Genomic DNA, 27,669 nt, shown 5'->3' on the forward strand with positions numbered 1-27,669 from the left:
AATAAAGAGATCGTACTCACTGTCATCCACGGTTTCGTTTCATGCACCGCAAGTCTGAGCTAGTGACAACCAGTGAGCTCCGGGCTAGGCCCCACGATAAAATACTTTACTTATGTAGCAGTTGAGAGAGCTTAAAGATACAAAAAGGAAAAAAAATCCGTCACAACATTCACATGCGCCGTTTGCTGTCCTCTCGTCACCCCCCGTCGGCTTGCCCCACTTTTATTTCTGAGTCCTCCCAAGTCTTCCAAGTTCGAACCTGAACCCCCAAGCGGCGGAGAAAGAGAGAGAGAGAGAGAGAGGGGAAAGGGCTTGCGAGTTGGTTGAGATGGATCTGTTGGAGAGGAACATTAAGAAGGGGGAGGAGGAGGAGGCGCGCAAGGAGGAGGAGGAGAGGAAGGAGGAGGAGACCAGGGAGTCGCAGCAGGGCCAAGGCCTCAGCCTGTCACTCGCTAACGGCAGCGCTAGGTACTAGCCGCTCTCCTTCCTACTAGCCCCGCCCTTCGGAATCGAGCTAGGGCTCTCCGATGATTCTGTTTCTGCGAACTGATTCATAGCTGCTTGGTCTTCGATTGGTGAAATTTTGCTTATTTCTCGTTCACCCTTTCCTCCCCCGTCTTCCCCTTTCTCCCCTCTCCTGTTCCAAACGTACCTTTGTCCCTCGTTGCCTGAGTTTGTAGCTGTAGAAAAGAAATTCTTTAGCTGACGGGCCTGCGGTAGGGGACCATGGATGTAGCTTCTGCACTTCTGCAAACCAATTAAAGACATCGAACTGATTCTTAAGATTTCCTCTGATGTAGGTTCTGCAAACCAATTCATACTATGTTTCGTTGTTTGCTACAAACATGCTACTGGGATGGTTCTCTTGGCGTGGTTAATTGGGATTTTTAACAGTTTGTTAGCCGCACTATACTTAGTTTACCATATTTGTTTGAAAACTTGTTATTGTTTTGCTCAACTTCGTTCTGCTATTATCACTTCCATTTTGCTTTCTAGTTAGTTGACATCCACTCGGCTTTGAAGTATAAGCACTACGCTTTGAATTAACCTGATTCGAGGAAAATGCTTATGACTGATGAAATGCTTTGTGGTATCGGTACAAGTTAGTCCCCTAAGGATGATTACATAGTCTCTGGCCAGATTAGCATGTAAGCTAGTGTGGTTAGACAATCAATTTGATGGCCAAGTAGGAATATATTTCTATTCGAGATCTGCTTCCATTTTCAAGTCAGTTAGGAAGTAGGATGATGACTTTCTACACACATGCACGCACACATTCTATCTCATGCCAGTGTGTTGAACTTATTACATGCTTTCATCTGCACGATGACTAAAAAGTGCCATGTCTCTGCCTGCTTTTTATTCAGATATGGAATTATGTGATGCTATTTTATTTGCCTTTGTGTGTTCTTAATTTCCTGCATTTCTTTACCACAAGGTCTGGAATGTTGCCGATGTCGACCCCTTCAGCTAATCCTGCACAGCTTACAATTTTCTATGGCGGATCAGTATGCGTGTTTGACTCAGTGCCACCAGAAAAGGTCATCTCATCTCCTCCTTTTTACATATATCTTGTTCTTTATTTGATTGACTGTTAAACTACTTATGCTAATACACTAGTTTGGCATCGACAGGCTCAAGCAATCATGCTTATTGCTGCTGCAGCCGCCGCAGCCACCAAAAGCAGTGCTGCCACTGCCGTTAAGCCTCCAATGATGCCTGCAGCCACTGTTGCCCCAGCAGCAGTCTCTCCTGTGCTCACACGGTCTCCGTCACTGCAGAGCACTTCTGTAGCAACTGGGCAACCACAAGCTGTTGCTGACCCTAGCTCAATATGCAAGCTTCAGGCTGGTAAGATCACTATATCTTTTGCTGAAATCCAGAAAGCTAATACCCTTTTCAGTATTGATTTTGTGCAACTTATTTTAAACTACTTTAATCTGTTGAGCAGATCTTCCCATTGCCAGGAGGCACTCTCTTCAGCGCTTCCTTGAGAAACGTCGTGACAGGTTAGCATGATAGGTGTTGCATATATGATGATCTGAAGCTTATTCTTAGGCACCTTCTCTACGGATTTACTCCCTCCATTCTCTATTGATAGTCCTATTTCACCTTGACACAATGACCAAGGAAAAACAACTTTGCTTATCATCTAATTAATGTAACACAAGGCTTTTTGCTAGTCCCCTAATGTCTTTGCTAGAAACTCCTCGTTACTTGTGCTATTTATTGTCATGGTCCTTATCAATAGCAACTAGGACTATCATTTGTGAAGATTTGAGTTTTGAAAATAGGACTATCAAAAGAGAATGGAGGGAGTAACTCTTAACTTTTAAAATGCCATATGTGGTACCACAGCATCCAGCAGTATATTTTCCACCTTTTATTTTTCTCTCTCCTCTAGGTAGAACAAACAATTAAATTCCTTTGGCATTACAACTGTATTTGAAAAATTGCATCTTTTCCAGTGAACTGCTTGGATAAAAAATATTGCTAGTTCTGTTTAAACATACCTGCAACATGTCAAAAAATTCTTTACAGCTAGAATAACTAGAGATCATGCTTCGATATATACAGTACATAGAACCTGAAGGCCTTGGATCATGTAACTTTCGGAATTTTGAATACCTGCGAATTGAGATTAATACTACATTGATGTTATCTCTGGATCAGCAGTAGATACAGAAACTTCAATTTTGAGCAGTCATACATTTTATACCTCCTTTTTTTTTGTTGCATTGAGGTCTTCTGTTTTAGCCTTTTAGGTGGTATTCATAACTTGGCACATTTAGCTGCTGAATAGAGGATACCAAACTATAGTAATTGTACCCGCGTCATTTTTTTGGGTCTGGTTAGGAAACAGAAATTTGAGAAGTTGGGCATTCCTGTATGCTCTCCTGTTCTGTTCCGTAACATGCCTGCTATTGTTTATCTTGAAAGCTAAAACCACGTCATTGTCAGAGCTAAACTAAATGACAGGTTCAGATGCCTTGTTATCTGTAGTTATTTTGCAACACCTTTTTCTTCTGTAGTTGTGAATTCAACTGATTAATGATCACATGAATCAGGATTGTGAACAAGGCTCCATACAGTCCCGCCAAGTCATCTGAGGGCATGGAATCACCTACGATGGAGGTGACCGCCGAGGGCAAGGTGCAATAACTTAAAAGATAGGGAGACACGACGATCAAAACGCTGAGGGCTGACCGTGGAAAGGGCAGGGACGTGTAACGTGTTGGTGCCTTATGTTGAAGCTCTCAGTACCAATAATTGGACCGGAACCTCTATTTTCGCTGTTCTGTTGTCATTGTGCTAGGTTGGTTTATTCTACCGTGAATTCGTTTACCCGCATATCGAACTGCTATGATATGATATGTTGTACATCATGCTGGTTGTATGTCTGACTCTTATGTATGTTACAATGATGAATGATCGTCTAGTAATGAAATACCATCTATATTATCCTCCTATTTTTTTGTGTGAAGTTGGGTTTGCACTTGCATCTTCCCATCTGCCTTTTACGGTTCCAGACTTTCGGGTACCAGGCTTGTGGTTGCCACGAGAAGATAAGTGCCGCAGCGCTGGGTTCAACTGCGCCGGAGCCAGTGCGGCCTGCAGCTTTGCTTGTCTTCCCCTGTGAACGGTGTCGCCCTGCCGTGGCAAAGGCAGGCGAGATCGAGATCGGCTGATTGGTTCTCGGCTTGACTCGGTTTATTTTCTTTCACATAATACTATTCATTCTACCAGTCGAATACTATTCATCAGATCAGCCGAACAGCCTTTGTGAAACACGTCGTCAGCACGTCTCTAAGAACAAAATAGAAGACTTCACACACTACTCTTCATTTTCTTCATATACTATTCTTTATTTTCTCAATATCGTTGATTTACAATGAAGTCTTCACAAGTTAAGAGTTTTAGTAGAGCCCATAAGCATCCTGAGTACCGGAGTAGGACAACAACTTCTTATCCTCCTTTGTTTCTAGAATACGAGTCCGTTGTTTCACAAGAACGCTTTCCCCCATATCCTACCGTATCATGCATAATGCGTTGCATTTTCTGCCGGAGCCGGATGGGTGTTGCCTGCAGTTTGCAGATGTGTGCCGCAATTTATCTTTCGCGCTGGAGAAGCTCTGAACCTACGCATCTTTCACAGAACTACCGTTGATCCAACCTTCCAAAACTGTCCAATGCAGGTAGATAACCACCAATTCACTCTCAAACGAAAGGGTTAGCAGACACAACCAGCCACTTCCAAAATCAACAAAAGATTGATAGATTTCAATATCAAGGCTGAGCCCATATGTTGGGTTATGGATCGAAAGATTGCAGATTTTACTCTTCTGTCGAACTGTCAGGGTATCATTTCCTTGTCCATTCGGATGGTCATACATTTTTTAGTACTAATTATATATGTGTTAATTTCACAGTATAAATCACGAAACATTGCTGATTTAAAGTTCTGCCAAGAGCCAGTTAAAACGCAAATCTTACTGTTTTGTTTAAACAAATTTTACTGGCACCAAGCATTCGACAATAAAATTACTCAAACTTACTAGCCTTTGCTAGGGTTACAATTTTTCGCATAAGACGGACACCAAGGAGGACTCATGTAGAGATATATAAGGCACCCACGTAGATTTAGCTCGCCCTGTTCATGGTCCGGCTTTGCCGGTTTCTTCCGGGCTTGCAACCCAAGCAAGCAGATACGTGGCTGGTCCGGAGTGGTTTGGTTTTCAACGGTTGCTGCCGGATTAAACAATTCATTGGGTTGGGTCGGTACGGACGGTTCCAGGGTTTCCACGGGTTGCACAAATATATACGGGTTGCATAGTTTGCTTCATAAATACGCACGATAATCCTACCAAAGTAATTACATTTCGCGGCCATTACGCACAGTTTGCTTCACGAAATAAATCCATAGTTGCTTCTCTTAAACTTGTGCAGCTTAGACAAAGAAGATGAAATTAGCAGCATACATTCAATGAGTTTTTAGTACATGTCAAAACTATTCCCTCTTAACAGCTTATACAGGAAGATATCAGTAGCCTCAAAATTTAACTTAACAGAATTTTGCCTAGTGTGGAAAGAGAACATCATGGCTAGGGAACTGTTCGTGCTGAATACATTTGATGTCTGCCAATGGAACTCAAGTTTTCTGAAAGCAGGGTACCAACAATGGTTTAACTTAACCAAAACATAAACAAAACTGATGTTGTTTCAGACCAGCATAGCCCATAATACTCTCGTACTTGCATCAAAAGGCTATATGTCTAACTCAATAAAATACAACATTAAAAAAAAGCTTTGTCACTATAAGATATAGAATAACAATCAACATAACAAAGAATTTTGTAGCTCAATAAAATCTGCATCATAACAAATAAATTTGTCAGGTGGAGAGCAGTTGATTCAAATCCTAAAGAGCACGACATCCTACCAACCATGACCGACCCGTCCGGTTAACTGAAACTGACTAAGCTAGCAGACTAATAGATTGACCTGACTGAACTGAAACAAATAAGACTCGAAATGAACTGAAGAAACAAAGATATGTGTTCATCATTGAAGACACAAGAAGGATGGAAGGCAAACCTTGTCATCGCCCTCGAGCTCTTGCCTTCCATCAAAAGGCTATGTGTCCAGCTCAATGAAACCTGCATCATCACAAAGAATTGACAGTTTGGTCATTAATCTCTAATACAACAGCTGTTAAATAATGGTAATGACATGCAAGCTGTGCTATTGCTCAATGAATAATGACTACTATTCAGCCCTTTAGCAAGTTGAGAAAGAGACATACCAACATGGTGTTGCTTGTCAGTGCAGTCCTTTGAAACAAACTCTATATATAAAAAAAGGAATGGAGTTATTAGTAACTTGACACACATAAGGCGACACTTCTCCTCAATTGCAAAAACAATACCTTCTCTAATCTCCTCGTATGCCTGGACCTCTTCAGCGGCCTCTCTTTCACTTAATTTTCTTTGTGATGTTCGAAGCCAACTTTGTGAACAAATTAAAGCTTCAACTTTGTGAACTGGAGAGATCGGAGTGGGAGAGGTAGTTGACTGCTGAAGTTGATCTGTTTCGCTTATATGCATAGTATTTGAAGCATTAACCGCTGAAGTTGACCTCTTTCGCTTTTCGACTTGAGACGGCAATGATGCCTATTGATTCTGCGATTGCTTTCTTCTAAGGACATTGCAGCAGGTGCTTGTAAAGATTGTTCTTCACCATCCAGGTTATCCTGAAATAGAGAATGCTGAATTCATTTGCAATTTTAAACAATGAATATTCCAAGAAGTGGCAATGCATATTCCAATGATGAAGCAACATAACTGTATAATTATAGGGAAAGGAGCAACATCTACAACCCTGACATACCCGCATGGCCACATTGCCTGTATTTGACAGTGCTCTCTGCTAATCCTTTTAATGAAGATACTAGTACTTCCTAATCTGCCCAGAAATAGCAGAACCTATTGTTTCAGTGCCTCTTACCCTCCAAGAAACGGCAATGCCTATGTTGACTGCTGTCAATTTTAATAAAGATACTGATGGCATCATTTAATCATGACGAGGCTATGAAAATTAATCATACTAGTGTCTGTACTCTTCCACTGTGGATTAGCAAGAACTGCCGTTTCTAATCCCAATCCACATGTACCCTGGAACCATCCGCGCGCACCGCCGCTGCGCCGCCCCCTTTTTCCGAGTAGATCGAGTTTCAGCGGGTTTCAGATTTCGACCCGCACACCGGAAAATCAAAGCAGCCGCCCGTGGCCGATGCGCCGGATATATGGACGGCAGAGATGTTGTGCCTGACATCGGGATACGTGAACCGACAGTTTTTTCTTTCTTTTCGTAATGCCATATACAGTTTTATAAAATAAAAAATACTATCACATACGGTTTACACTCATCACCTGCTCCTCCACCAAAAGAGAGTTCTCGCTGGGGGCCGAACTCCAAGGCGACACGGCGGGCGACCCTGCGCCGCCATCCACCTCCGCCCCCAGGTCGCGCCTCCGGTGGCTGCCGCCGTGGCGAAAGATCCGGGCAGCGGCAGCGGCCTGCTCTACTCAGCTCGCCCCTCCCTCGCCCACCTACCTATCTCTTCCCCTCCGCCTCCCACCTCCTCTCGGCCACAAACCTCGTCGCGCCCTTCACCGCCGCCGGCCACCGGGGCTGGATCCGGCCTTCTCCTCGCCGGATCTGAGGTACCCAGCCCGGATCGAATCAGGTGGGTTCGCGTCGTCGCCGCCGCCGCTTGCCCCGGGGTGACATGCCTCGCTCGTCCCTCGGCCGGAGATTTCAGGTGCGGCGACCTCCCCCACCTCAGCGTCCTCGTCGCGCTGCTCGGCCCGGCGCCCCCCGCGCGCCGGCGGGCCTTCTGCGCTCCCCGAGCAGCCGAACAAAGCAGTCTCCAGAGCACTCCCCATGGCGACGGGAGCTGCGGCGGCCCCTGTGGCCCTGTCGTTCTGGTGAGCACCACGACCGTGCCTTTCTCCTCTCCCCCAAGAACCACGACGGTTCAACTGAAATGCTCTGAGTTGCCGATTTGTTTGCTAGCTGAATGCTAACCTCTTGATTCGTGCTTCATCCTTTGCAGACTGTAGTGCCGAGGGTGGTCATCCCCCGCCATGGCTGCAAGAATAAGGTCCGGAAGGTGCTCAGGAGCGTCGAAGGTGCGGTGCCTAGCTAGCTAGCTCGATGATGTCCTGGTTTGCTTGCATTCCGGGGCGTTTTGGCTGAATCGTGGTGGTTTTGGTTTGTGTTGGTTTCAGGTGTGCAGAGCGTGATGGTGGAAGCCGCGCAGCTCAAGGTGACGGTGACGGGCACCATGGACGTCGCCACGCTCGTCCAGAGGCTGCACAAGTCCGGCAAGAACGGGGTGCATCTATTAATTGATCAGTGACAGTGATGCAAAAACATAGGTGCATCTATTACTCGATTATTAGTGGATGCTGTGCCATTTTTGCTCAGATTGAATCGATGGGAGCATTGAGGCATCAAATTATGGAGCACCGTGCTTCTACAACCAGTCAACCTGAGTTCAGCGCTGGGAATCGACGGATCGCTGATGCTGCTGCACAAGAACAGGTAGGTCAAGATCCCCTTTCTATGGGTTCCAAGTTCTAGGTATTTAATCTAGGATTTACTATGATTTTTTTTCTCTGTCCATGGAATTCCCATGCTTCTGAGGACTACGACGGTTCTCCCTAGGCATCGATTTGAACAAGGATGCATCGCTCGTGCTTATTGGGGATAGGATGCGATGCAGGCTTCTCTGTGATTTCTTTTTCGTGGTGGATGCATCTTTCATTCGATTGGAAAGTTGTGATTAGATCCTCTTTTCCACTGTGCGTGACTATGCTTTTGTGAATCGAATTGATTTCATTTTGCATGATTCACATATTCTTGTTCTGATGATTTAAATCTGATATTAGGTAGATCATCTGCTAGATCTCTCTTCAAGCACACAATACAAGTTGCATAATCGATCTGTGATCACAGAGGCCAGGCCTGGCAACGGCGGCAAGGTGCAGCAAGGGCCGTGTTCTGCACCGCAACAGTTTCTCTCTTGCACCATATCAACGAGGCAGCTGCAGCTACGACCACAAGGACAAGACCGAGGACATTAGCAAGCTCAAACAATTGCACGACATGATATTTATGGAGTAATAATTTACGTGTAGCTTGAAACACTTAAAATACATGTACTACTGAGCATGTGCTGATCAAGCTAAAATTTTGCATGAAAATAATGATAGCATGATGTACTCCGTAGCTATCACAAGTTTAGTGCAAAATATATGTGCATGCATCAAAGAATTTGAGATTTCTTACTCTGTAAAATTGCATGCATCATATAGAATTTGCACCAAAATATGTGCATATTATCTATCATTCATTTTTTAAATATTTTTTGATATATGAAAATGATGTGTATATCCATGTTACTATAATATAGTTGCATCAAGTCAGGTGCACTGGATCTCAAAGATTCTACGCTTCCCATTATGCCCAAAAACATGTGCGTCTTGTTTTTTTTTGGAATTTCTCAACCATATAAACTTGGGCACCCTTATTTATTGAATAATTCACATAATTTCTATATATAGAAAATTATTCAACAAGCAAATGGTATGATGCATGGATATTCATTCATGCACACTCTAGCAAAACAATATGGACATTATTTAATAATTTATTTGTTAAACAAAAAATGTGCATATGTTCTACCAATATTTTTATTTAGTTTGTGCGAAACAAATATGTGCATCTATCATGCAAATATTTTTGAGATTCTTTTTGGATAAAAAATGCGCATGGATGGTTTATCCATGCACAAAAGTGTGCGTTTTCGTTGCATGAAAATATGTGCATATGTATTTATCTTGTATAGTTGTACTGTACAAGATTCCTAGATTAGAAGCATCCTGCCTATTTCGTACTATGGTTGATATTTTGTACTAAGGTAACTTGGAACATGTAAAAAAAATTGTGCCAATACTCCTTCCTGGCGCAGCATTAATGAACATTTTTTAATGGGTAGTACATCAATGAACTTGAGCATTCTGACCCTTCCTCTACTTTTAGTGAGGAGTAGTCCTGATTCGTTTCATCGGCTTCTCTCGAAAGCTCCAGTCCTTCCTCGACAAATGAGCTGCACAATAAAATATATTGGTCCACAAACAACTAGTACTTCTGAACTGTTCCTAAATACGGTCACCCGTAGGGGACCTAGCCGCCCCCGCACAAATCTTAACAAAATCTGGACCGTGCACCTTTTCCGGCGCACGTGCCCCGGGCGGCTGAAAATCCGCTCTGGCAGAAGTTCCGAGTAGATCTCTGGCTCTCGAACGGTCTGGGACCGACCCGTGGGTGAGACTCGGGTTGACGGTTTCATGCGGGTTGGGTGCGGTCCGGCAACCGGTTTTGTGGAACCGCTGAACAGGGCGAGATTCAGCTACATAGTTTCACCAGCAGTGCTTTGTCAACCCCATTCTGCGCCATACAAATAAAAGGACGCAGGGAATTAGAATTTGGAAATAATGGGATGGAAGGCAATCTGAAATAGTAATGATTTTGAATAGTACTTGCGTGCAGGTGACAAAGAAAAACTGGCTCCATTGGCAGAGGCAGATGAACAAATCTAAATAAGAAAAACTGAAAGTAGGATTGAATGCAGAAAATAATTTAAACTTCACATGGGCAATGACAATACAAGAGATCAGCAAGAAAACAATTTCAACTTTGCCAACTCCTAGATTCTCCGATCAACTGTTTTCAACACTATCAAAGGTTCAGTTGTTCAGTTCAGATCCTTGGAACTTACATGTGGTATTGTTTTGTGTTTCTTGTGCACACCATGTTGCTGACATACTGCCAGACCCATGAAATTTATCGTATCAACGCTGAACATTATTTATCCATATTTGTTTGCTATAACAATTTGAATTATTTGAGTAACAAGTGCTCATACATACTCTAAACTTGAAAGTTCCTAAGAACATACCATGCATAGCAAGATAGGTTTCATGACAACACAAACCTAATCAATGTCATCCTCTACCTATGGAGACACAAGTTAAAGATTTTTAACGCTATCAGTTCCAAGAATGTCAAAGTTCCGTGGCAGTGCTTAGAAAAGTAGGCTAAGGTTCCAAGACCAAAATAACATAAAATTTCTACAAAACTGGAACATATTTTCTTTTGCATATGTTGTCGTTCGTTCGATTCGCATAGACGACGAGACGTTCGTAACTGCGCCAGACGTCAAGCGAGATGCTGAGCTAGTACTCGAGAATATGAACGATAAGCAACAAGGCAAGCACCTCCTTGATCATTCTTGCTCCTATTTAAATTCCTAAGCCTACAATCATTTGCATGCGATGATGATTTTATGAGTCCAAATGTCATTTTATGTCGGGTAGACACGTCCTACTTTAATGTATTTACTTTCTTTGTTATTTTGTACCCTTTTATACCTTGTTGCCCTAAGGTTATGGATTATTCCCGTAGTTCAGAGTCACATGCTTAGTTCGCTTAGTATTAGCGCAATTGTTAAATAGCATCACATGGGTTGGTTTCTTTTAAAGAAAATATACATTTATATGGTTATTTTTTTAAAGGATAAAAACTGTATGGTAGACGTGGGTAAATATATGGTCTAGTGGATATAATGGTATGAGGATGAAGGAAAAGAATATGGATGATAAAATGAATGGAAAAATGAATGATAGATATGGCTTGGTTCTGGATGCGTTTCCGGTGCATTTTAGGGATTTATCACCCGTGTCAAATTAAGGACCGGTAATTGTCACTATTCTAGTCAAGTATTACAGTGCAACTATACGGCTAAATGGGCACTGGCCTTAGCTTATTAAGTCAGTTGGCCCCATGAGGATGCTACCGCCCGAGTGCTCGAGGAGTTCGTCGGTGTCGGGGTAGCTAACTCGGGCAGATGTACGGAGCCGAGAAACTCCTACAGTCTGTCGAGTAGCATATCTTGGGTCCAGTTGATGCAACGGCTTTGTCATGTTAGCTTGTCGACACATCTAAGGAATTGTGTAAATGCGCGTTGGCTCCGCGCTGGCATCAAAGCGAAACATGTCGTATGGGTAAAGTGTACAACCTCTGCAGAGTGTAAAACTATTCGAATAGTCGTGCTCACGGTCAAGAGCGCTTGAGCTAGTTGCCGGTTTTAGTACTTTTGGTTTGGAAGTTGGTATGGGAATTATTTGGTAACACTTGCACCGGTTCAAAAGTTGTTGGACCGATATAGATGGTCAAAGGACTGCGAAATGGAAAATAAGGAGTCATGATTGGTTTCGTCGGTCTATTTTATATAAAATAAAATATTTGCAAAAAATTATGTGTATGAAGATACACTCGAATAAAATGCAGCCTAGTGCTAGTGAACCTGTCAGCCGTCCTTGATTAACCATGCATGTATTATAGGATTTTTGATATACACCCGAAGTCTTGCGAGTACAAAATTGTGTTGCTAAAATTTTAAAATCCAGAGTTCGAAGAAGAGCCGCCTCAGTTCAGTTTCTTGCCGAGGGATGTGGGTTTTCGACGTTGGTTCTTTCTAGGACTAACTTCCAGTCAGTTGCCTGTGGGAATGGTGAGGCACACTACTGTAGGATAGAAGTTCTATATTTCTGTTTGCTTCTGCTGCAAATTATATATGCTTTGATTAAATTTTAATATTACTAACAAGTTTTGAGTGCAGTTGTGATACCGGTGCTTTTGTGCGTACTTGCGGACTGATCATAGGACAAGTACAGTAAAGCACAACGGGAACCTGGGTATTTGCTAGCCCGGGGGCCCACATCTCCAACCCTCTCTAGTTTAAAATTTTGTACTAATTTTTCAAAATAATATTTCAATTTAAAAAATTAATATAAAATTTTGTGCTAAAAAAGGGTTGGAAGTGTACCTAAGGGTCACCAATTTGTATCCCTGTATCCCATCACACCACCAGCTACAAAAATTAAAGACAGAACAATCAGCTCCCATAATTTTTTGCACTTTGCCAGGAGCAGTCAGCATAGAAATTAAATTGCATCTCAAGCTACATCCAGGCATAATGCAGTAAATATGTGCATCTAAAACAGGTACGTAAACACTGCACGACTTGATTGGCGAATTGCAGAGCTGAGGTTAATGCCAGGAATCCATAACATTCCGCTAACTTCAACAAGGACAGTAAATATGGGAAAAGGAAGTAAGGAACCCCAGGGGCTACTTGATAGGCCCGCCTTCATCTCCGTTTGGAAAAGGGTTTGACGACGGTTCCAGAACCGTCCGCTCCATCTTCTTTAATAAGAACATGTCTTAACAGCTCTTCTATTTCTCTTCTCTTAGCCAAAAAAAGAAAACGGACCCAAAAAAACGCATCCAACAGATAAGCCATCCGGCTAGCCATTCTTCCACGCTAGCTATCTACGCCCCTCCTCTCGGTACATTTGCCTAGCGCTGCCCGCCCGCCATCCTCCGATTTTGGCGCTCCCACACCCGCGGCGCGACGATTTTGGCACCGCACCTCTCCTCCCCGCGCATCTCCTTCGCGCGCGTCTCCTTTTTACACCACGGAATCAGCCCCAGTCGCCTCCATGTTCCCTTGCCGCTGGACCAAATCGCCGCCGGCGTAGTCGCCATGAGCCGGCCACAACGTCCCCGAGCTGCGTCGACCGCGGTATAACGACATGAGCCATGGTAAGGTCAATCCCACGTCGGCCTGCAAGTCCCGCTAGGATTTGACAATCTGGAAGCCAACGACATGAACCATGGTAAGGTCAATCTCACGTTTTCGACATCAGGAATAGATCGATCTCAGTGGAATAGGAAGAGCTAACGATGAAATTGGATGACGTGCACCCAATTTTGAATATAGCCATTATATTTTACCTAGTTTCTTGGAATATCTCATAAAATTAGGTGCTTTCCTATTTTTACTAAGAGCCTACAATCTTCAAATTTAACTAATAAAATAAAAGAGCTATTGGAGATGTTCTAAAACCTACTACGTCTCTTCTAGGCGGCCAGCCCCTCCACCTCTTTTGCAAATCTGGCTCTCGTTTAGATGCACCCATAAATTTTTTGAAAATGAATATTTTCATATTTGAAGTACTAAATATAGACTAATCACAAAATTAATTGCAGATTTCATCCATAAATCGCGAGATAAATCTAATGAATCTAATTAATTCATCATTAGCATATATTTACTGTAGCAATTTAATATCTAATAAAAGTCTAATTGGACTCATTAGATTCGTCTCGTAATTTATAAACAAACCATGCAATTAATTTTTTATTTAGATTTAATATTTTATGCATGTAAAATTCCTATTGGATGTGATAGTTTTTAAAATTTGAGTTCCTCTCCGCCGGAGTCGCACGCCGGTTCAAGGCAGTCGACCTCAACGGAGAGAGAAGTGCGTTCTTCTCCTCAGGCTCAATCGGCTTCAGCCTTAGGTCGAGCCAGAAAGCGACAAGGGCATTCCTGCGCGCGGGAGTTGGTCGCCGGTTCAGGAGAGCCAACCTCGACGGCGAGAGAAGCGCGTCCTTCACCCCCAGCTCCGTCGGCTGCCGTTTTAGGTAAACCTCTTACCCGCGCCATCCTCCTCAATCCTACCGACGTCAGATGGCAAATCTGGACTAGTTTAGCGAGGATAGCACGGGTAGGGTTACAGTGGTCGCCGTGGATCTACGACTCCACATTTGATGGCGGAATGGAGAAATTGCAGATTTTGGACTCCAAACATTGTGCTTCTCATATTTACCATTAGAAACATCAACTTCGAAAATTTGGGACTCCAAACGTGTGCACAGCGACCTTGACGCTGATCCACCCTGAGCGCACTCCCAAGCCAGCACCTCGGCCACCGGGCGCGCGCGCCGGCTCTGCATCACGCGCTGCACGCCGGCCCAAGTCACCAGCAGGATGTGCTATTTTTCTCGTCGGGATGTGCTAATTTTTTCCCTACGTTTCCCCCTTGCAATCCTCTGGTTGCCTTGCAATCCTCTGCTTGCCTGAGTTTGCTTTACTTCTTTGGGTTTGCGCATCCGAGAGGGATGCAGTGGTCGCCGAGTCTATGACTGACTTCATGTTTGATGTCTGAATGGGCTATTTTGGTACGTACGTTTTCCCTTGCAATCCTGCTTGGCTTAGTTTGCTTGCCTTCTATGTTCGCAGCTGACAGGTTGGGCCATAATGGTATCATTCTGCTGCTGTTTGAGACGCCCTCTGGCTTCGCAATTTTCAAATATTATGGCGTCCAACTCTTCCTACCAAATGCTAAGGAGGTACTTGCTTTATTCTTTCTCTATTTTCATGTTTTATAGTCATTGCTTGCTTATTCCTCTTTGTACCGACCTATTTATTCTGTATCTTGTTTCCTGCAGAATATCTGGTCAAAGTTCATAAATAATGATAAGACACGCCTTGTCAGTGCCCTTTCTCCTCTCCTGTTTGTCGTGTCTTTAAGTTGTTTTTCACCAATTTAATCCGAGCAGCAACCTTGGACCGTCATGAGCATATGATTGCCTCCTGTTGTATTGCAATATACCTATTTTTAGCTACACACTAGGACAAGCACTAATTATGCAAATTGTAGTAACTTGCTTTTCCTGTCCCTTTTTTTAAGGCAGTACAATTTATGCCTGAGATTGTACCTACTACCAGAGAACCATTTCAAAATACATCACATTACATATCTGAACCATATTGCAATTTTTTTTGTTTGGGGGGGGGGGGGTTATGCAATGTTACCTGTTCCTAGTTACACACTAGGACAAGCACTAATTATGCAAATTGCAGTAGCTTGCTTTTCCTGACACTTTGTTTACAAGGGAGTACGGTTTATGCCTGAGATTGTAGCCATTACCAGAGAACCATTTCAAAAGACATTACATTACTGATATGATCTATGTTGCAATAGTCTGATAAGTGAGGCGGCTATGTCTTCATAATTGAGAAATGAGAACTGAATTGCACCCTCCTGTCATGATCAAGAGTGATGCATGGCATTTCGATAATCCTTTCTTCTCCTAATGTAATCATTGTCTCTGTATCTTTCTCAGTTCATTTGGCTGAAAGAATTTAGAACATTCAATGACAAGTCCAAAGTCATTAACCATACTGGTATTAGCACTCATCTTACTGAGATGATCAAGAAGTGGCACCTTCCTGGCCAAAAGCTAGCTGTTGGAAAACTTGAGTATAAAAAGGCCATTGAAGCAAGATTGGTTAGTATAAGCTCCCTTCTTTGCTTATGTTTGTGTAACAATTTTGAGAGTTTTGCTGGGGCTTTTTTTCAGAAAATACCATGCCTGTTTAATGATGAAGTGCTGGAGGTGATGTGGGGCCTGAATAATCTCATGAGGAGTTTAATTCCTGAAGAAACATCAGAGCTGACTGAGGAGGACCGCCTCCAGATGAGTTATGGGATGAAAACTGTCCTGGATCGTTATGGTTTTCATGATTTCAAACCTGAGATGGTGAGGCCAATATGTGATTTCCGTAATGTCTGAATGAAATGCATTCTGCTATTCTTGCTCCCTTTCTTCTACAGTTTGCTTTCTGATAGTTTGTGTATTTTGTAGAAATTTTACGCTTCCATTTTTCTGTTTTTGATGAAGCATTTCTCATTGTATCCAGGTTAATGAACGTATTTGTCGTGGTGCTGCAAACCACAGCCGGGTGGCGGAAGGCACCCGCCCTAGCCCAGAGGGTGTGTACTCGGGGGTTAGCTAGTCTTAGTTCGATCTCTCTCAAGAACACGATGAACATAGTGGGATTAGAGTGGTTCGGGCCGCCGGAGCGTAATACCCTACGTCCACTGTGTGTTGTATTGCCTTCCCTCGAGAGAGAGAGTTCGCGAGAGCTTGTGTGTCTCTAGTGAGCTCGTGTGAACCTCGTGAGCTCGTGTGAACCCTGTGAGCTTGTGTGAACCCCGTGAGCTTGTGTGAACCCCCGTGAGCTAGCGGGCGTGCTCTCCCTTTTATATGTCCAAGGGGAGCACGTACACTGAGCGAGGCCTCGACATGTGGACCCGGCGATGTATTATAAACTATACTTTGGCCTTCAATGCCTCAGATCCGGAGATCTTGTCGTCGGCTTCCGTGTGTAGCTTCTGACCAGGGATGGTCTTGAGTTGTCCTGTCAGAGTAGAGTCTAGCCTCTGCAGCCGCGCGTCGAGGTCATGATGAAGCGACGAACTACTGACTCAGTCCACTGTAGCAGCGTGCACTGTTGCTCCAGTCAGTAGCTGGTCATCATGACTCGTCGCCCATGGGCGCGGCGCTGCGTCTTTAATGCTTGCTTTGGTAACTGACGAGCCGCCTCGGTAACTGGCGATCCACAGTGTGGACTGACAAAAGCTGCCCCGTGCCCAGCGGCAGCAGAGCCTGCCTCAACCACTCGCACTTAATGCGGGTGGGTGAGGGAGCTTCCAGCGGAAGGCTTGCGCCCGTGCCCGCGTCTGCGTGACACGTGGCGGCTCCGGACCCCTCCCGAGCAGCTAGCTGAGCCGAGAGCTCACGGGGGGTCCGGATAGCCACGTGGAGGTCCCGGACGCACCTGCGGGGGTCCGGGTCCGCGGCCACAGGTGCTGAGCATTTCCACCTCTGGGACACGTGGTGACACCGGACCCATCCCCGAACGGGAAGCGGGTCCGGGACCGTTGGTCCGGTGAGATGGAGTCGGAACCCAGGAGTCCGGCTGCTCAGCTCCTTAGGGCGTAGTTACGGATAACTACGCGAGTCTTGGCACAGTAGGAGTGGGTACCCCAGTTGCAGGGTACCGACAGTATTATTGAGACAGCGGGTATCTTGTATGATTGTGATTTATGTTTGAAAAAACATTCTAATTTCTTCCGTAGTCACGGACACCTTCTTTTGGAAGTGTCTCAAATCGACACTCAGGGTTGGAGTTCATGGAAACTTGCAACAGCTATCAGGATTGTATGCTGCCCCTATGTTACAACAACTGAATATGAAGAGGTAAATATTTTGTAGATGTGTTCCTGACTTGGTGTGCATTTTATGCAGACTTGTCATTCAATTATTTAGCAAAAGCTTGTTTTTTCCCAGATGTTTACAATGGAGGTACTGACAAAGTTGTTGGATGATTCTCCTGAATACGATGGCAAGATCTTGAAGCGGACCTGCCTGAAAATCTATGGAGAAATGATCCGTGGCCACAATATGAAGGCTGATGCACTAGAACATATGAAGTTATTGGTCAGGGAAGCTAAAGAAGCTTATGAAGCTGAACAAGCTAAAAAGGCATATGAAGCTGAACAAGCTACAAAGGCACATGAAGCTGATCAAGGGGAAAAGCCTGTGCATCCACATAAGTCGACTGAGAGAAGAGTACCAGATACTGAAGCTGCCATCCAAGAGATCAAGGAAGAAGTTGTCAACGGGGTGCCTGGGAATCCACATAAGTCACCCGAGGGAGGATTATTGGGTACTGAAGCTCCCATCCAGGAGGACAAGAACGTTGTCAATGGTCCCCCTGGGAATCCACATAAGTTGCGCAAGGGAGGAGTACTGGATACTGGAGCTGTCGTCCAGGAGATCAAGAAAGAAGTGCTCAGTGGCCCCCCTTTGGATCCACATAAGTTGCCTGAGGGAAGAGGACTGGATACTGAAGCTGTCATCCAGGAGATCAAGAAAGAAGTGATCAATGGGGCCCCTGGGGATGCTCATAAGTTGCCTGCGGGAGGAGTCCTGGGTACTGAAGCTTGCATTCGAGGGTCAGTTGCACACCTCGGAGCCCACGCAAGTCTACCAAGGGCAGCTTAGTGGGTTCTGAAGCTGCCATCGATTGGCTCAAGAAAGAAGTCTGAAGTCGTTTTCGCAGGACATACACCTTGAGTGCAAGTTTCCTGTTATTGTCATTACTGTTAAGATATCGATATATTTAGCTGTGATGTGTGCCAGACCCGTTACCATTTAGTGTAGAGTTTATCCTGTGGTGTTATCTGGCTCCTTATCTTTTCTATGTCCATTGTAAATCGCAGATGATTTATTTATGTGCCATGTTTGGAGTCGCTTTAGAGCAGGGCTAATGGTTTAGCTAGCTGCTGGCGGAATGCATCAGTCACGTCAGCTTGAGCCTTAAACAAAGCTCGTTCATACAATAGAGCTGGCTTTGGCTTTTAAGTTGGCTAATAAAGTACCTGAATTAATGAGCAAGTAATTAATGCTTGCATGTGGATACAATCTGATTATCAATATTTTGTGGCCATTCACTGTTAGATGAGCCCCTCACGTTGGGCCTTCCAGCCATCTATGTTTTTTTTCTTTTGAAATAAAATCGTCGGACATACGCTGATACACAGAAAATACAGTACATGAAAATCAGCATCTCTGTCTGAACAACTGGCCCGGTTCACCGGAACAATAGATCGAGACCTACTAGAACTGATTTTCAAAAAGTTCGTCTTTCAGAATTCCAAAAAAAGAAATACATTCTCGTCTTTCACAACTACCAGCTACTCACAGTCATGTGCTTATTGGCTATCTGTCCCAGAGGCACTGAACATGAACTAAACTTGAGAACGGCAACTCTAAGAACACTTGAAACATCCACCAAAAAGTGAAAGAGTTCATCGGAATTTAAAACAACAAAGGGTGCCTAAAGCGGATGAAACATAAAACTTGATAGTGATCCCAATGCGTGGTGCAGATGGTGTGATGGAAACGGATTCTATCAAGCATGGGAGCTACGCAAGATCCCATGGAAGTAGCCTCCGACCATGACCAGGGACACGAGTGACACAACACCGGCTGGGAATATCTTCCCGGACTTCTTGAAGCGAGACCCCATCACTGACAGTAGCGCAGCCGATATGCCTAGAATGCAAAATAAAAAAGATGTCAGGTGAAAAATCCAGGTTCATAAAACTGCCAAGCAAAGGAAAGGGCCAAATGACCAGAAAAAAGATTGTGTACCTAGACCAATTGATGATGCAAAGACAGGCCTCACTGGGAGTTGAGTGTGGACGAAGTACAGGACGAGAGCTGATATGCCTCCTGCAGCCAAGGATTTCTGGCTTCCACTCTTCATATATCCCCATCACACCACCAGCTACAAACATTAAAGGCAGAGCAATCAGCTCCCATAATTTTTTGCACTTTGGCAGGAACAGTCAGCATAGAAAAAAAATTGCATCTCAAGATATATCCAGGCATAATGCAGTAAATATGCGCATCTAAAACAGGTACGTAAACACTGCACAACTTGATTGGTGGAGCTGAGGTTATGCCAGGAACCCCGGCTAACTTCAACAAGGACAGTAAACATGGGAAAAGGAACCCCAGGTATCAGAGGCACCAAAAAGAAAGACCACCGGCTGCTATATTAAGGAATAAAAACACTTCTTTGCAGCATTAAGTCAATTCATATTAGGAGCAATATCATAACAGTGTTATTTTCCTTAGGCGTTAATGGGATTAGATAATATAAACAAAAAGAGCATTCTGTGGCACACAGATGTAATGCACTTCTATGTTTGCGAAAACATCCCAATGTCATCTTCATTCTGATTTATCCTATTTCCAAGTCAACTTTGACCAATGCCATCAAACTGATCCTCAGAAATGTCAAGGGCAATAATCATATGTACAGTATGAAGCCAAGAAACTCCATCTAATGAGGGGCGCAATGGCTATAGTGCAGTACGCAGAAGACAGTGCATGAAATAAGAATGGTGAGTAATCACCACTTCCAAAGAATTCAATTACTATCATTTGTAGATATCACCACATTGGCACACAAAGATATATAATTCTGACTTATCACTATCCCAAGGAGAATAATGACTCAATGAGAGCCGAAAGTGAAACAAAACAATTAAAAAAGTTACACTAGTCAAATGGAGAGTGATAATAAGGGCACTGGTTCGTGTTGTGCCTCTAAAAACATGCAGACATTACAGGACTTGATTGGCGGAGCTGTGGTTAAGCCAGGAATATCTTTCTGCTAACTTCGATAAACATGATAAGGAACACCAAGTATCAAAGGCGCCATGTAGAAAGACCATCAGCAGCTATGTCATTGAAATAAACCACTTCTGCACTTCAATGTACAATTAAGTCACCATTTCTAGCTTGTTTGAATGCACATGATATCCTTCACGCTAGGAGCAATACTACAGTATTATCATTCCCCTTAGGCTGTTATTGGAGTTAGACAACAAGCAAGCTGATCATTCTATTTTCTATGGTACACAGAGAGGTAAGTTATTTCTATATTTGCCGAAACGTACCAATTTCATTTTTATTCTGGTACACAGAGAGGTAAGCTGATCATTCTATTGTCGCGGGGTTTCTAGGGGTACCCACAGCCGGGTGGCGGAGCGCACCCGCCTATTCCCCTGTGAGGGAGTACTCGGGGAAGTACTAGGCAATGGGGCTGAATCTATGCTGAGACAAGGACTCAAGAACACACGATTTAGAGTGGTTCGGGCCGCCGGAGCGTAATACCCTACGTCCACTGGGAGATGTTTTGTTCTTGGTGGTGTGTATGAACCTATCCTCTGCTGGCCTTGGCACTCACCCAGCCTGAGGTCTTCTAGCGGCGCCCCCTCCTTTTATAGATCAAGGGGGAGCGGATACATTGGACGTTGGGCCCCGACAAGTGGGCCCAACGTCTGTGCAGCATACTGCGCAGAGTACTTAAAAGACAACAATGGTTACGAATCTTTTCCTCCGATATGCGTACTGCTGCTCTTCTGACCCAGAGGGGTCTTCCCTTGTCCCGTCAGCTAGGTGCCCGTTGGAGTAGCGTAGCTTGCGGCGTGGCCTGCTGAGGCTATTATGTAGGCGTCATAATGGGCGAAACCGAGCCGTCGTATCCATCTGCTATGGCAGACTGGCAGGCGTGGCGTGGGCGGCGCCAGCGGCTCCACTACCTTGGTAATACGCGATCAATAGTGTCCCCTGGTCAATGAAACGCCTCGCCTTCTGCTACAACAATGCGGACGTCCATCTACCACAATGAATGCAGCGGTGGGTGAGGCTTAGTAAGCGGCCTTGTGCCTGTAGACACGTGTCGGCTCCGGACCGCCCCGAGGCAGGGCGTCGACTTCTTCCCTCAGAGAGGGGTCCGGTCATTATACAGGTGGTCCAGGACCCCATGAGGGGTCCGGGACTCCGCGGGGGTCCGGACTCCTCAGGAGGTCCGGAGCCCCAGCTACTTGCGTTTGAGTGCCTGCCTCTCCCGGGACACGTGGCGTCTCCGGACCTTCCCCAGTCGTGGAACAGTTCCGGATTGTTGTCGGGGGAACAGGACTTCGGACCGCAGGGGTCCAGCTGTTTGGATGTAGTCAAGGATAACTACAAAGGCCCTTGCCTAGACACAGCAAGAGGGGGTACCCCAGTCCTGGGGTACCGACAGTGGCCCCCGGGCCCACCTAGGGAGAGGAACAAACCCGCGGGTGGGCCACTATCGTGATGTGTTTCCACGCAAGCTCGATTGCGTTGGTGTGCTCATGCAGAGAGCGGGTGCTCCGGACCCCTGAGGCTGGTACACCTGTTGCCAGGTTCAGGTACTAGAGCGCTCTCCTCAGGGCGACGAGGGTGTAGGCTTAGGATACGGAACCAAGCTAAGCGGCTACACAGCCCTCGGATCGCTCAGGGAGCAAGCACCACTTTCCGGACCCGGCACTTGGAGCGACCGTGGCGAGCGGTCTCCGCCGGAGCGGGCCACCGGAGTGGACTTGGAGCGACCGTGGCGAGCGGTCTCCGCCGGAGCAGGCCACCGGAGTGGACTTGGGGCGACCGTGGCGAGCGGTCTCCGTCGGAGCGGGCCACCGGAGTGGACTTGGAGTGACCGTGGCGAGCGGTCTCCGCCGGAGCGGGCCACCGGAGTGGACTTGGAGCGACCGTGGTGAGCGGTCTCCGCCGGAGCGGGCCACCGGAGTGGACTTGGAGCGACCGTGGCGAGCGGTCTCCGCCGGAGCGGGCCACCGGAGTGGACTTGGAGCGACCGTGGCGAGCGGTCTCCGCCGGAGCGGGCCACCGGAGTGGACTTGGAGCGACCGTGGCGAGCGGTCTCCGCCGGAGCGGGCCACCGGAGTGGACTTGGGTCGACCGTGGCGAGCGGTCTCCGCCGGAGCGGGCCACCGGAGTGGACTTGGGTCGTTGCTGACGATCCGATGAAGCATGTTATCGGACCTCATGGTAAGATGCAAAGAAACCAAGCCTTATACTAGAAGGGAGCCCGGGACTCCTAAAGACAGCAGACTCGGATACTAGAGCACTTGTATCAGGGTAGCGAAGTACGTAAACTTAGGGTACATTACCAGGCTAAGCTACGCGGATCTTCTCTACCCCAGGATACAAATACCACTTCTCCAGAGCAGGTCCTTAGGGGTCCGGACTGCCTTCCAGCTAGAAGGGATGTCTTCACCTGACCACAAGCCAGCAACTTAACTTGGATTGTTAGCAACAAGGGAAACTCCGTTCAAGAGGAAAGAATAGTTAAACCAAGGCGAATAAATGTAATCAGGATGGAGCCTAGGTAAAACTGAGAAGAAAATCTCCTTTATTATTGTGGTTGTCACGGTATACATCAGAGGTCGGGATTACGAGGTCGGACCTCCACCGCTCCGGACCGCTTTTTGCCTGTTCGTGTGATAGGGCCAGAGGTCGGGTTTACAAGGTCGGACCTTGACCGCTCTGGACACACACGTAGGCGCCACGTTTTTACAAAGGAGGAACTCTCTCTTAGTCTTTTCTTAGGAGTAACCTACGGCTGCATGCTATACAGCGTGTCCTTCTCCGGTTGGAAGTGGTGCGACCACTCCCGAATTCTTCATAGTCGTCGGAGGCGAAGGCGCCCTGGATGTGCCTGAACCGCATCATCCAGCATCACCTCGGGAGCTCGGGGGATCCCTCCTTGCCTAAGAGCTGTCACATGCTTATATGGCATGAGACAAATTCTTTGGCTTTGAGTGGGAGAGGCCCCCAGCCGTCGTCGTCGTCTGCCGATGGAAAAACGACGCCCTTGCGCAGCAGATGGACCGGACGTGGAGCGCGGAGAGGTGCGGTCGTTCGTCGGCTTGTCCTTGGTGCTAGCGCCAGGCGTCCCCGCGCCTGGCGACGGGGCCTTGTCTGCAGCAGCACCGAGCTACGCTGAGGCGGATCTCCGGTGCTGGCGACGGCCGGACGACACGGCCAAGTTCCTCCGGGATGGCCGTCGGCTCCGGGCTCCATGTTGAGAGAAAGCCTTGAGCCGACGTCATGCCGTCGGAGAGGAAGGATGGCCGTTGCTTGAGAGAAAACCTTGAGCCGACACTGGGATGGCGCGGGGCAGCACGCGACAGGCGTCGCCCCCGCGCACCACCGTGCCGGCTCTGAGGCGTCGCAGTGGCGACGCACAGCAGGCGCAGCTGCCGTGCACCGTCGGACCGAGGGCGCTGGCGCCCCAGTGCCACAGCATGCGGCGTGGGTGCCACCATGCCCCTCTTCATCTTCTTGTCCGTCGTTGCCGAGGATGAACACGGCCCCAGAAGCCTGAAGATCCAGCCAGCGCCTATTCTTCCCCACGGACGGCGCCAAAATGTCGCGGGGTTTCTAGGGGTACCCACAGCCGGGTGGTGGAGCGCACCCGCCTATTCCCCTGTGAGGGAGTACTCGGGGAAGTACTAGGCGATGGGGCTGAATCTATGCTGAGACAAGGACTCAAGAACACACGATTTAGAGTGGTTCGGGCCGCCGGAGCGTAATACCCTACGTCCACTGGGAGATGTTTTGTTTTTGGTGGTGTGTATGAACCTATCCTCTGCTGGCCTTGGCACTCACCCAGCCTGAGGTCTTCTAGCGGCGCCCCCTCCTTTTATAGATCAAGGGGGAGCGGATACATTGGACGTTGGGCCCCGACAAGTGGGCCCAACGTCTGTGCAGCATACTGCGCAGAGTACTTAAAAGACAACAGTGGTTACGAATCTTTTCCTCCGATATGCGTACTGCTGCTCTTCTGACCCAGGGGGGTCTTCCCTTGTCCCGTCAGCTAGGTGCCCGTTGGAGTAGCGTAGCTTGCGGCGTGGCCTGCTGAGGCTATTATGTAGGCGTCATAATGGGCGAAACCGAGCCGTCGTATCCATCTGCTATGGCAGACTGGCAGGCGTGGCGTGGGCGGCGCCAGCGGCTCCACTACCTTGGTAATACGCGATCAATAGTGTCCCCTGGTCAATGAAACGCCTCGCCTTCTGCTACAACAATGCGGACGTCCATCTACCACAATGAATGCGCGGGAGCAGCAGCAGCGAGGACTGGGAGCCGGAGATCGGGGGCGGGGCGGGGCGAGGGCGAGGTGCGCGAGTGGGGTCGTGGCGAGCGCGAGGGCCATGGCTGACTTCACTGTGGGGGGCGGTGCACGTGATGGGGATTTTTCCTAGGTGGTAGATGCTGTTAGACTGTGCAAGTGGGGCCAGCCAAGGAAAAATGCGCGTGCGATTTCGGCCGCCCCCAGGCCCATTAAGAGTTGGCGATGGCCTGGCGGTTTTTTCTTTTTTATATTTAAAAAAATTAAAATTTCAAAAATATATGTCGGTTTTGGAAAATTTCAAAAATATACCCCGGTCGCCCTATGGGGGGCAATAGGGCTCAAATGTATTTTTTTTTCTTCAAATTTGCAACGAAGTCTCTGGAGAAAAAAAAAGAGGGGGGCCTGTCGCCCCCCCAACGGGCGACAGGCCCCTGTCGCCCGTTGGGGGGGCCACAGGGTCCTGTGTTTTAAACCCTGGCCAACAAAGCCTATTGAATTGCATAAAATTCCTCCAGCGTCCGAAGATTTATTGTGATATATTTGCAGAAGGATTTGGAAATCGAGTTCGAATTATCATGAAATTTACGGAAGGTGTCGGATGTCAATTTTGGTGGGCGATGCGGCCTCTAAAGGATGACACTAGAGAAACTACTTTTCATGTGATTTCGAACTATAAACTTTTTTGTCAGCGCAGATGTCTGGTTGATGCAGATTTCATGTTGATTTACACAAACCTATAATGATTAGAAACTAAATACGAGATCTTGAAGCAATTCGGACGATTTCGATTATCATTTATTTGTACTTATTAGTTACTTCTACCAATAGAGCTTAGAAGTTCGAAGTAATAATTTCTTGGTTGATTGTATCCTTAACCATTTCTTTTTTTTTACACGAGGAACTCAACATGAATCCACTAATTGCTGCTGCTTCCGTTATTGCTTAAACCCTGGCCACCATTCGCCGTCATTCCCTTTGTCATTTGAGCCTAAAAATTCAGAAAAAAGAGAGGGGTGAGGAGAAGAAAAGCGGCGAAGCTCTGCCGAATTGCGTACTCCTGATCTACAGGTAACTTAAAAGCACACATGTAATTAATATAACGATAAGAAATAAGAACTAAGAAATGCATTACGTAATGTGAACCACCAAATTTTACATCATAATACAACGATAATGAAACACACATCACACATGCAGTGGCATGTCAGAACCCGTTGCAAACTACGGTAAACAGATTCCGGACTAACCTAACATGCCTTAGGTAATTTAAAAAAAAACAGAATAAACACAATGATGCAGCATGTCACTAGCACTAGTGTAGCGAAAATGGCCTCTCATGCCATATTTCAATATAATATTTTGGCGATTGGTGACACACACAATACTTGGACTAATATGATTGTTAAGATAAACATTCCCAGGCTTTTAGGTTCAAGTGATGACAAAGAGAAGATAGGCGTAGCTAGACCCGATTAACCGAGGGACAAGAATTGAGGCATTTTGCTATCATCGGTTAAACCGACGTAGGGCAAAATGAACTCACCGGTGCAATCACAGAGATGGTCTGCGGGCTAGGGTTTTACACCGGATTAACCGACGTTGAAGAAAATGTATACGTCGGTGCATTGGCAGATGAAGACCGATGAAATTACATACACCGGTTGAACCGACGATGCATCGGTCAATTGCATCGGTTCAGTTGTCCAGAGAGGTGGTTTTTGGAGGAACGTGAAGAAGTTACACTCACCGGTTAAACCGACGCTAATATTACATACACCGGTTGATTACATCGGTTAAACCGGCGATACACCGGTTAATTGCTAACGGCTAGTTTTTCAAGTGGTAGTTTACATACACCGGTTGAACCGATGATGGCTTCTGGGGTACGTCGGATTAACCGGCGTTAAGCACATTTCTGGCAGCTTTTTTCCAACGGCTATATTTGCTTGTGCTGCCTATATACCCCCAAGGCCGGGTCATTTGGTAGTGCTGGAGTTCAAGGAAGTATCCAAGAGCTAAAGATCATCTCCAACCACCATAGAGCTTCATTGTACATCATATAGGCTTAAGCACACTTGTGAGAGTGCTTAGTGCTTGTTTAGGCTTAGTTCTTGAGAGAACTAGCTTGAGAGAAAGCCTTGCTGCGGCAAGCACCTTGTGTACTCGTCGTGTGACCCTCCGACTTGGTGTGGAGTGGCAACGACACTTTGTGCGGGGAAGTTGGCCCCTACTTGGTGTTAAAGCTCCAAGATAGTGAAGACGGTGCCGTGGTGACGCTTCGAGATAGACGGTGGCGGTGACCTCGTCTTTGTGACTTGGCGTCACTTAGCCTTTGCTTGTCGAGAGCCTTGGAGGCGTGGCAAGACGGTGATCAAGCGAAGAGACTCGGCATCACACTTGTTCTTTGTGAGCAAGTGGCCGTGAACGTAGGGAGGGACTTTGGTGTCCTAACCGAACCACGTTAAATTGTGTGTCTTGGTGTATTCACGGGAGTTTGCATATTCTCTCCCTTACCGCTTTACTTACCGCATTACGTTTTCTGCATTTACTCTTTCTTGCTTACCTTTACTTTCCTAGTTAGTTTGATTAGGATTGGTTATAGGTTGCAAGTTTTTTTGGGTAAGTAGAGGGTAGCATAGATAAACCTTAGTCATAACTAGCATGTGTAGGACGTGTTAGGTTTATCTTATGCAATTAGATTGAGCCATAGGTTAAAAAGCGATTAGCGACCCTATTCACCCCCTCCCCCTCTAGGGTCAGACACCCCGGTGATCCTTACAACTAGGGTAGTCCTAGTAGCCGTACCCCCACATAGCAAACTGCGTTGAGCCTTCTCCGCAGTATCCACCTATTGCAGGTGGTGCAGG

The 27,669-nt window shown here is 46.3% G+C and overlaps 3 protein-coding genes and 2 long non-coding RNA genes across 6 annotated transcripts; 3 read left to right on the forward strand and 2 right to left on the reverse strand.

The window, feature by feature from the left end:
- The first annotated feature begins 147 nt into the window (after positions 1 to 147).
- LOC120682108 (protein TIFY 3-like) lies at positions 148 to 3,470 on the forward strand. The gene is made up of 5 exons (XM_039963862.1): positions 148 to 468; positions 1,439 to 1,541; positions 1,635 to 1,851; positions 1,952 to 2,009; positions 3,069 to 3,470. Exons 1-5 carry the CDS (start codon positions 329 to 331, stop codon positions 3,160 to 3,162), a joined length of 612 nt encoding a protein of 203 aa, XP_039819796.1. The 5' UTR covers positions 148 to 328; the 3' UTR covers positions 3,163 to 3,470.
- A 1,020-nt stretch (positions 3,471 to 4,490) lies between these two features.
- LOC120683919 lies at positions 4,491 to 6,677 on the reverse strand. Of its 2 annotated transcripts, XR_005678983.1 has the most exons (4): positions 5,927 to 6,677; positions 5,804 to 5,845; positions 5,596 to 5,657; positions 5,358 to 5,369 (listed from the first exon to the last, which is right to left on the reverse strand). It is a non-coding gene; the product is annotated as an uncharacterized LOC120683919 (long non-coding RNA). The 2 variants fall into 2 exon arrangements; XR_005678982.1 differs by having other exon boundaries at positions 4,491 to 5,657.
- A 125-nt stretch (positions 6,678 to 6,802) lies between these two features.
- On the forward strand, positions 6,803 to 8,926 carry LOC120681361. The gene is made up of 6 exons (XM_039962860.1): positions 6,803 to 6,850; positions 6,948 to 7,487; positions 7,616 to 7,691; positions 7,791 to 7,897; positions 7,990 to 8,106; positions 8,521 to 8,926. Exons 1-6 carry the CDS (start codon positions 6,803 to 6,805, stop codon positions 8,686 to 8,688), a joined length of 1,056 nt encoding a protein of 351 aa, XP_039818794.1. The 3' UTR covers positions 8,689 to 8,926.
- Positions 8,927 to 17,310: 8,384 nt separating this feature from the next.
- LOC120681662 lies at positions 17,311 to 18,589 on the forward strand. The gene is made up of 2 exons (XM_039963251.1): positions 17,311 to 17,523; positions 17,614 to 18,589. The coding sequence occupies exon 2, from the start codon at positions 17,614 to 17,616 to the stop codon at positions 18,328 to 18,330; it is 717 nt and encodes a 238-aa protein (XP_039819185.1). The 5' UTR covers positions 17,311 to 17,523; the 3' UTR covers positions 18,331 to 18,589.
- Positions 18,590 to 18,896: 307 nt separating this feature from the next.
- Positions 18,897 to 19,642, reverse strand: LOC120681663. Its single transcript, XR_005677997.1, has 2 exons — positions 19,483 to 19,642; positions 18,897 to 19,383 (listed from the first exon to the last, which is right to left on the reverse strand). It is a non-coding gene; the product is annotated as an uncharacterized LOC120681663 (long non-coding RNA).
- Positions 19,643 to 27,669: the final 8,027 nt, after the last annotated feature.

Source organism: Panicum virgatum, chromosome 7N (assembly GCF_016808335.1).
Source record: "Panicum virgatum strain AP13 chromosome 7N, P.virgatum_v5, whole genome shotgun sequence".
In the NCBI taxonomy this organism is placed as follows: domain Eukaryota; kingdom Viridiplantae; phylum Streptophyta; class Magnoliopsida; order Poales; family Poaceae; genus Panicum; species Panicum virgatum.

Excerpts from the sequence above, each read along its gene's own strand:
- LOC120681361 (XM_039962860.1), top strand. The coding sequence starts at position 6,803 with ATGGACGGCAGAGATGTTGTGCCTGACATCGGGATACGTGAACCGACA. Across the intron at positions 6,851-6,947 it reads TCGGGATACGTGAACCGACA|AGAGTTCTCGCTGGGGGCCG; the intron begins GTTTTTTCTTTC and ends CTCCACCAAAAG. Across the intron at positions 7,488-7,615 it reads CCTGTGGCCCTGTCGTTCTG|ACTGTAGTGCCGAGGGTGGT; the intron begins GTGAGCACCACG and ends CATCCTTTGCAG.
- LOC120681662 (XM_039963251.1), top strand. The coding sequence starts at position 17,614 with ATGTTTACAATGGAGGTACTGACAAAGTTGTTGGATGATTCTCCTGAA.
- LOC120682108 (XM_039963862.1), top strand. The coding sequence starts at position 329 with ATGGATCTGTTGGAGAGGAACATTAAGAAGGGGGAGGAGGAGGAGGCG. Across the intron at positions 1,542-1,634 it reads ACTCAGTGCCACCAGAAAAG|GCTCAAGCAATCATGCTTAT; the intron begins GTCATCTCATCT and ends TGGCATCGACAG. Across the intron at positions 1,852-1,951 it reads AATATGCAAGCTTCAGGCTG|ATCTTCCCATTGCCAGGAGG; the intron begins GTAAGATCACTA and ends TCTGTTGAGCAG.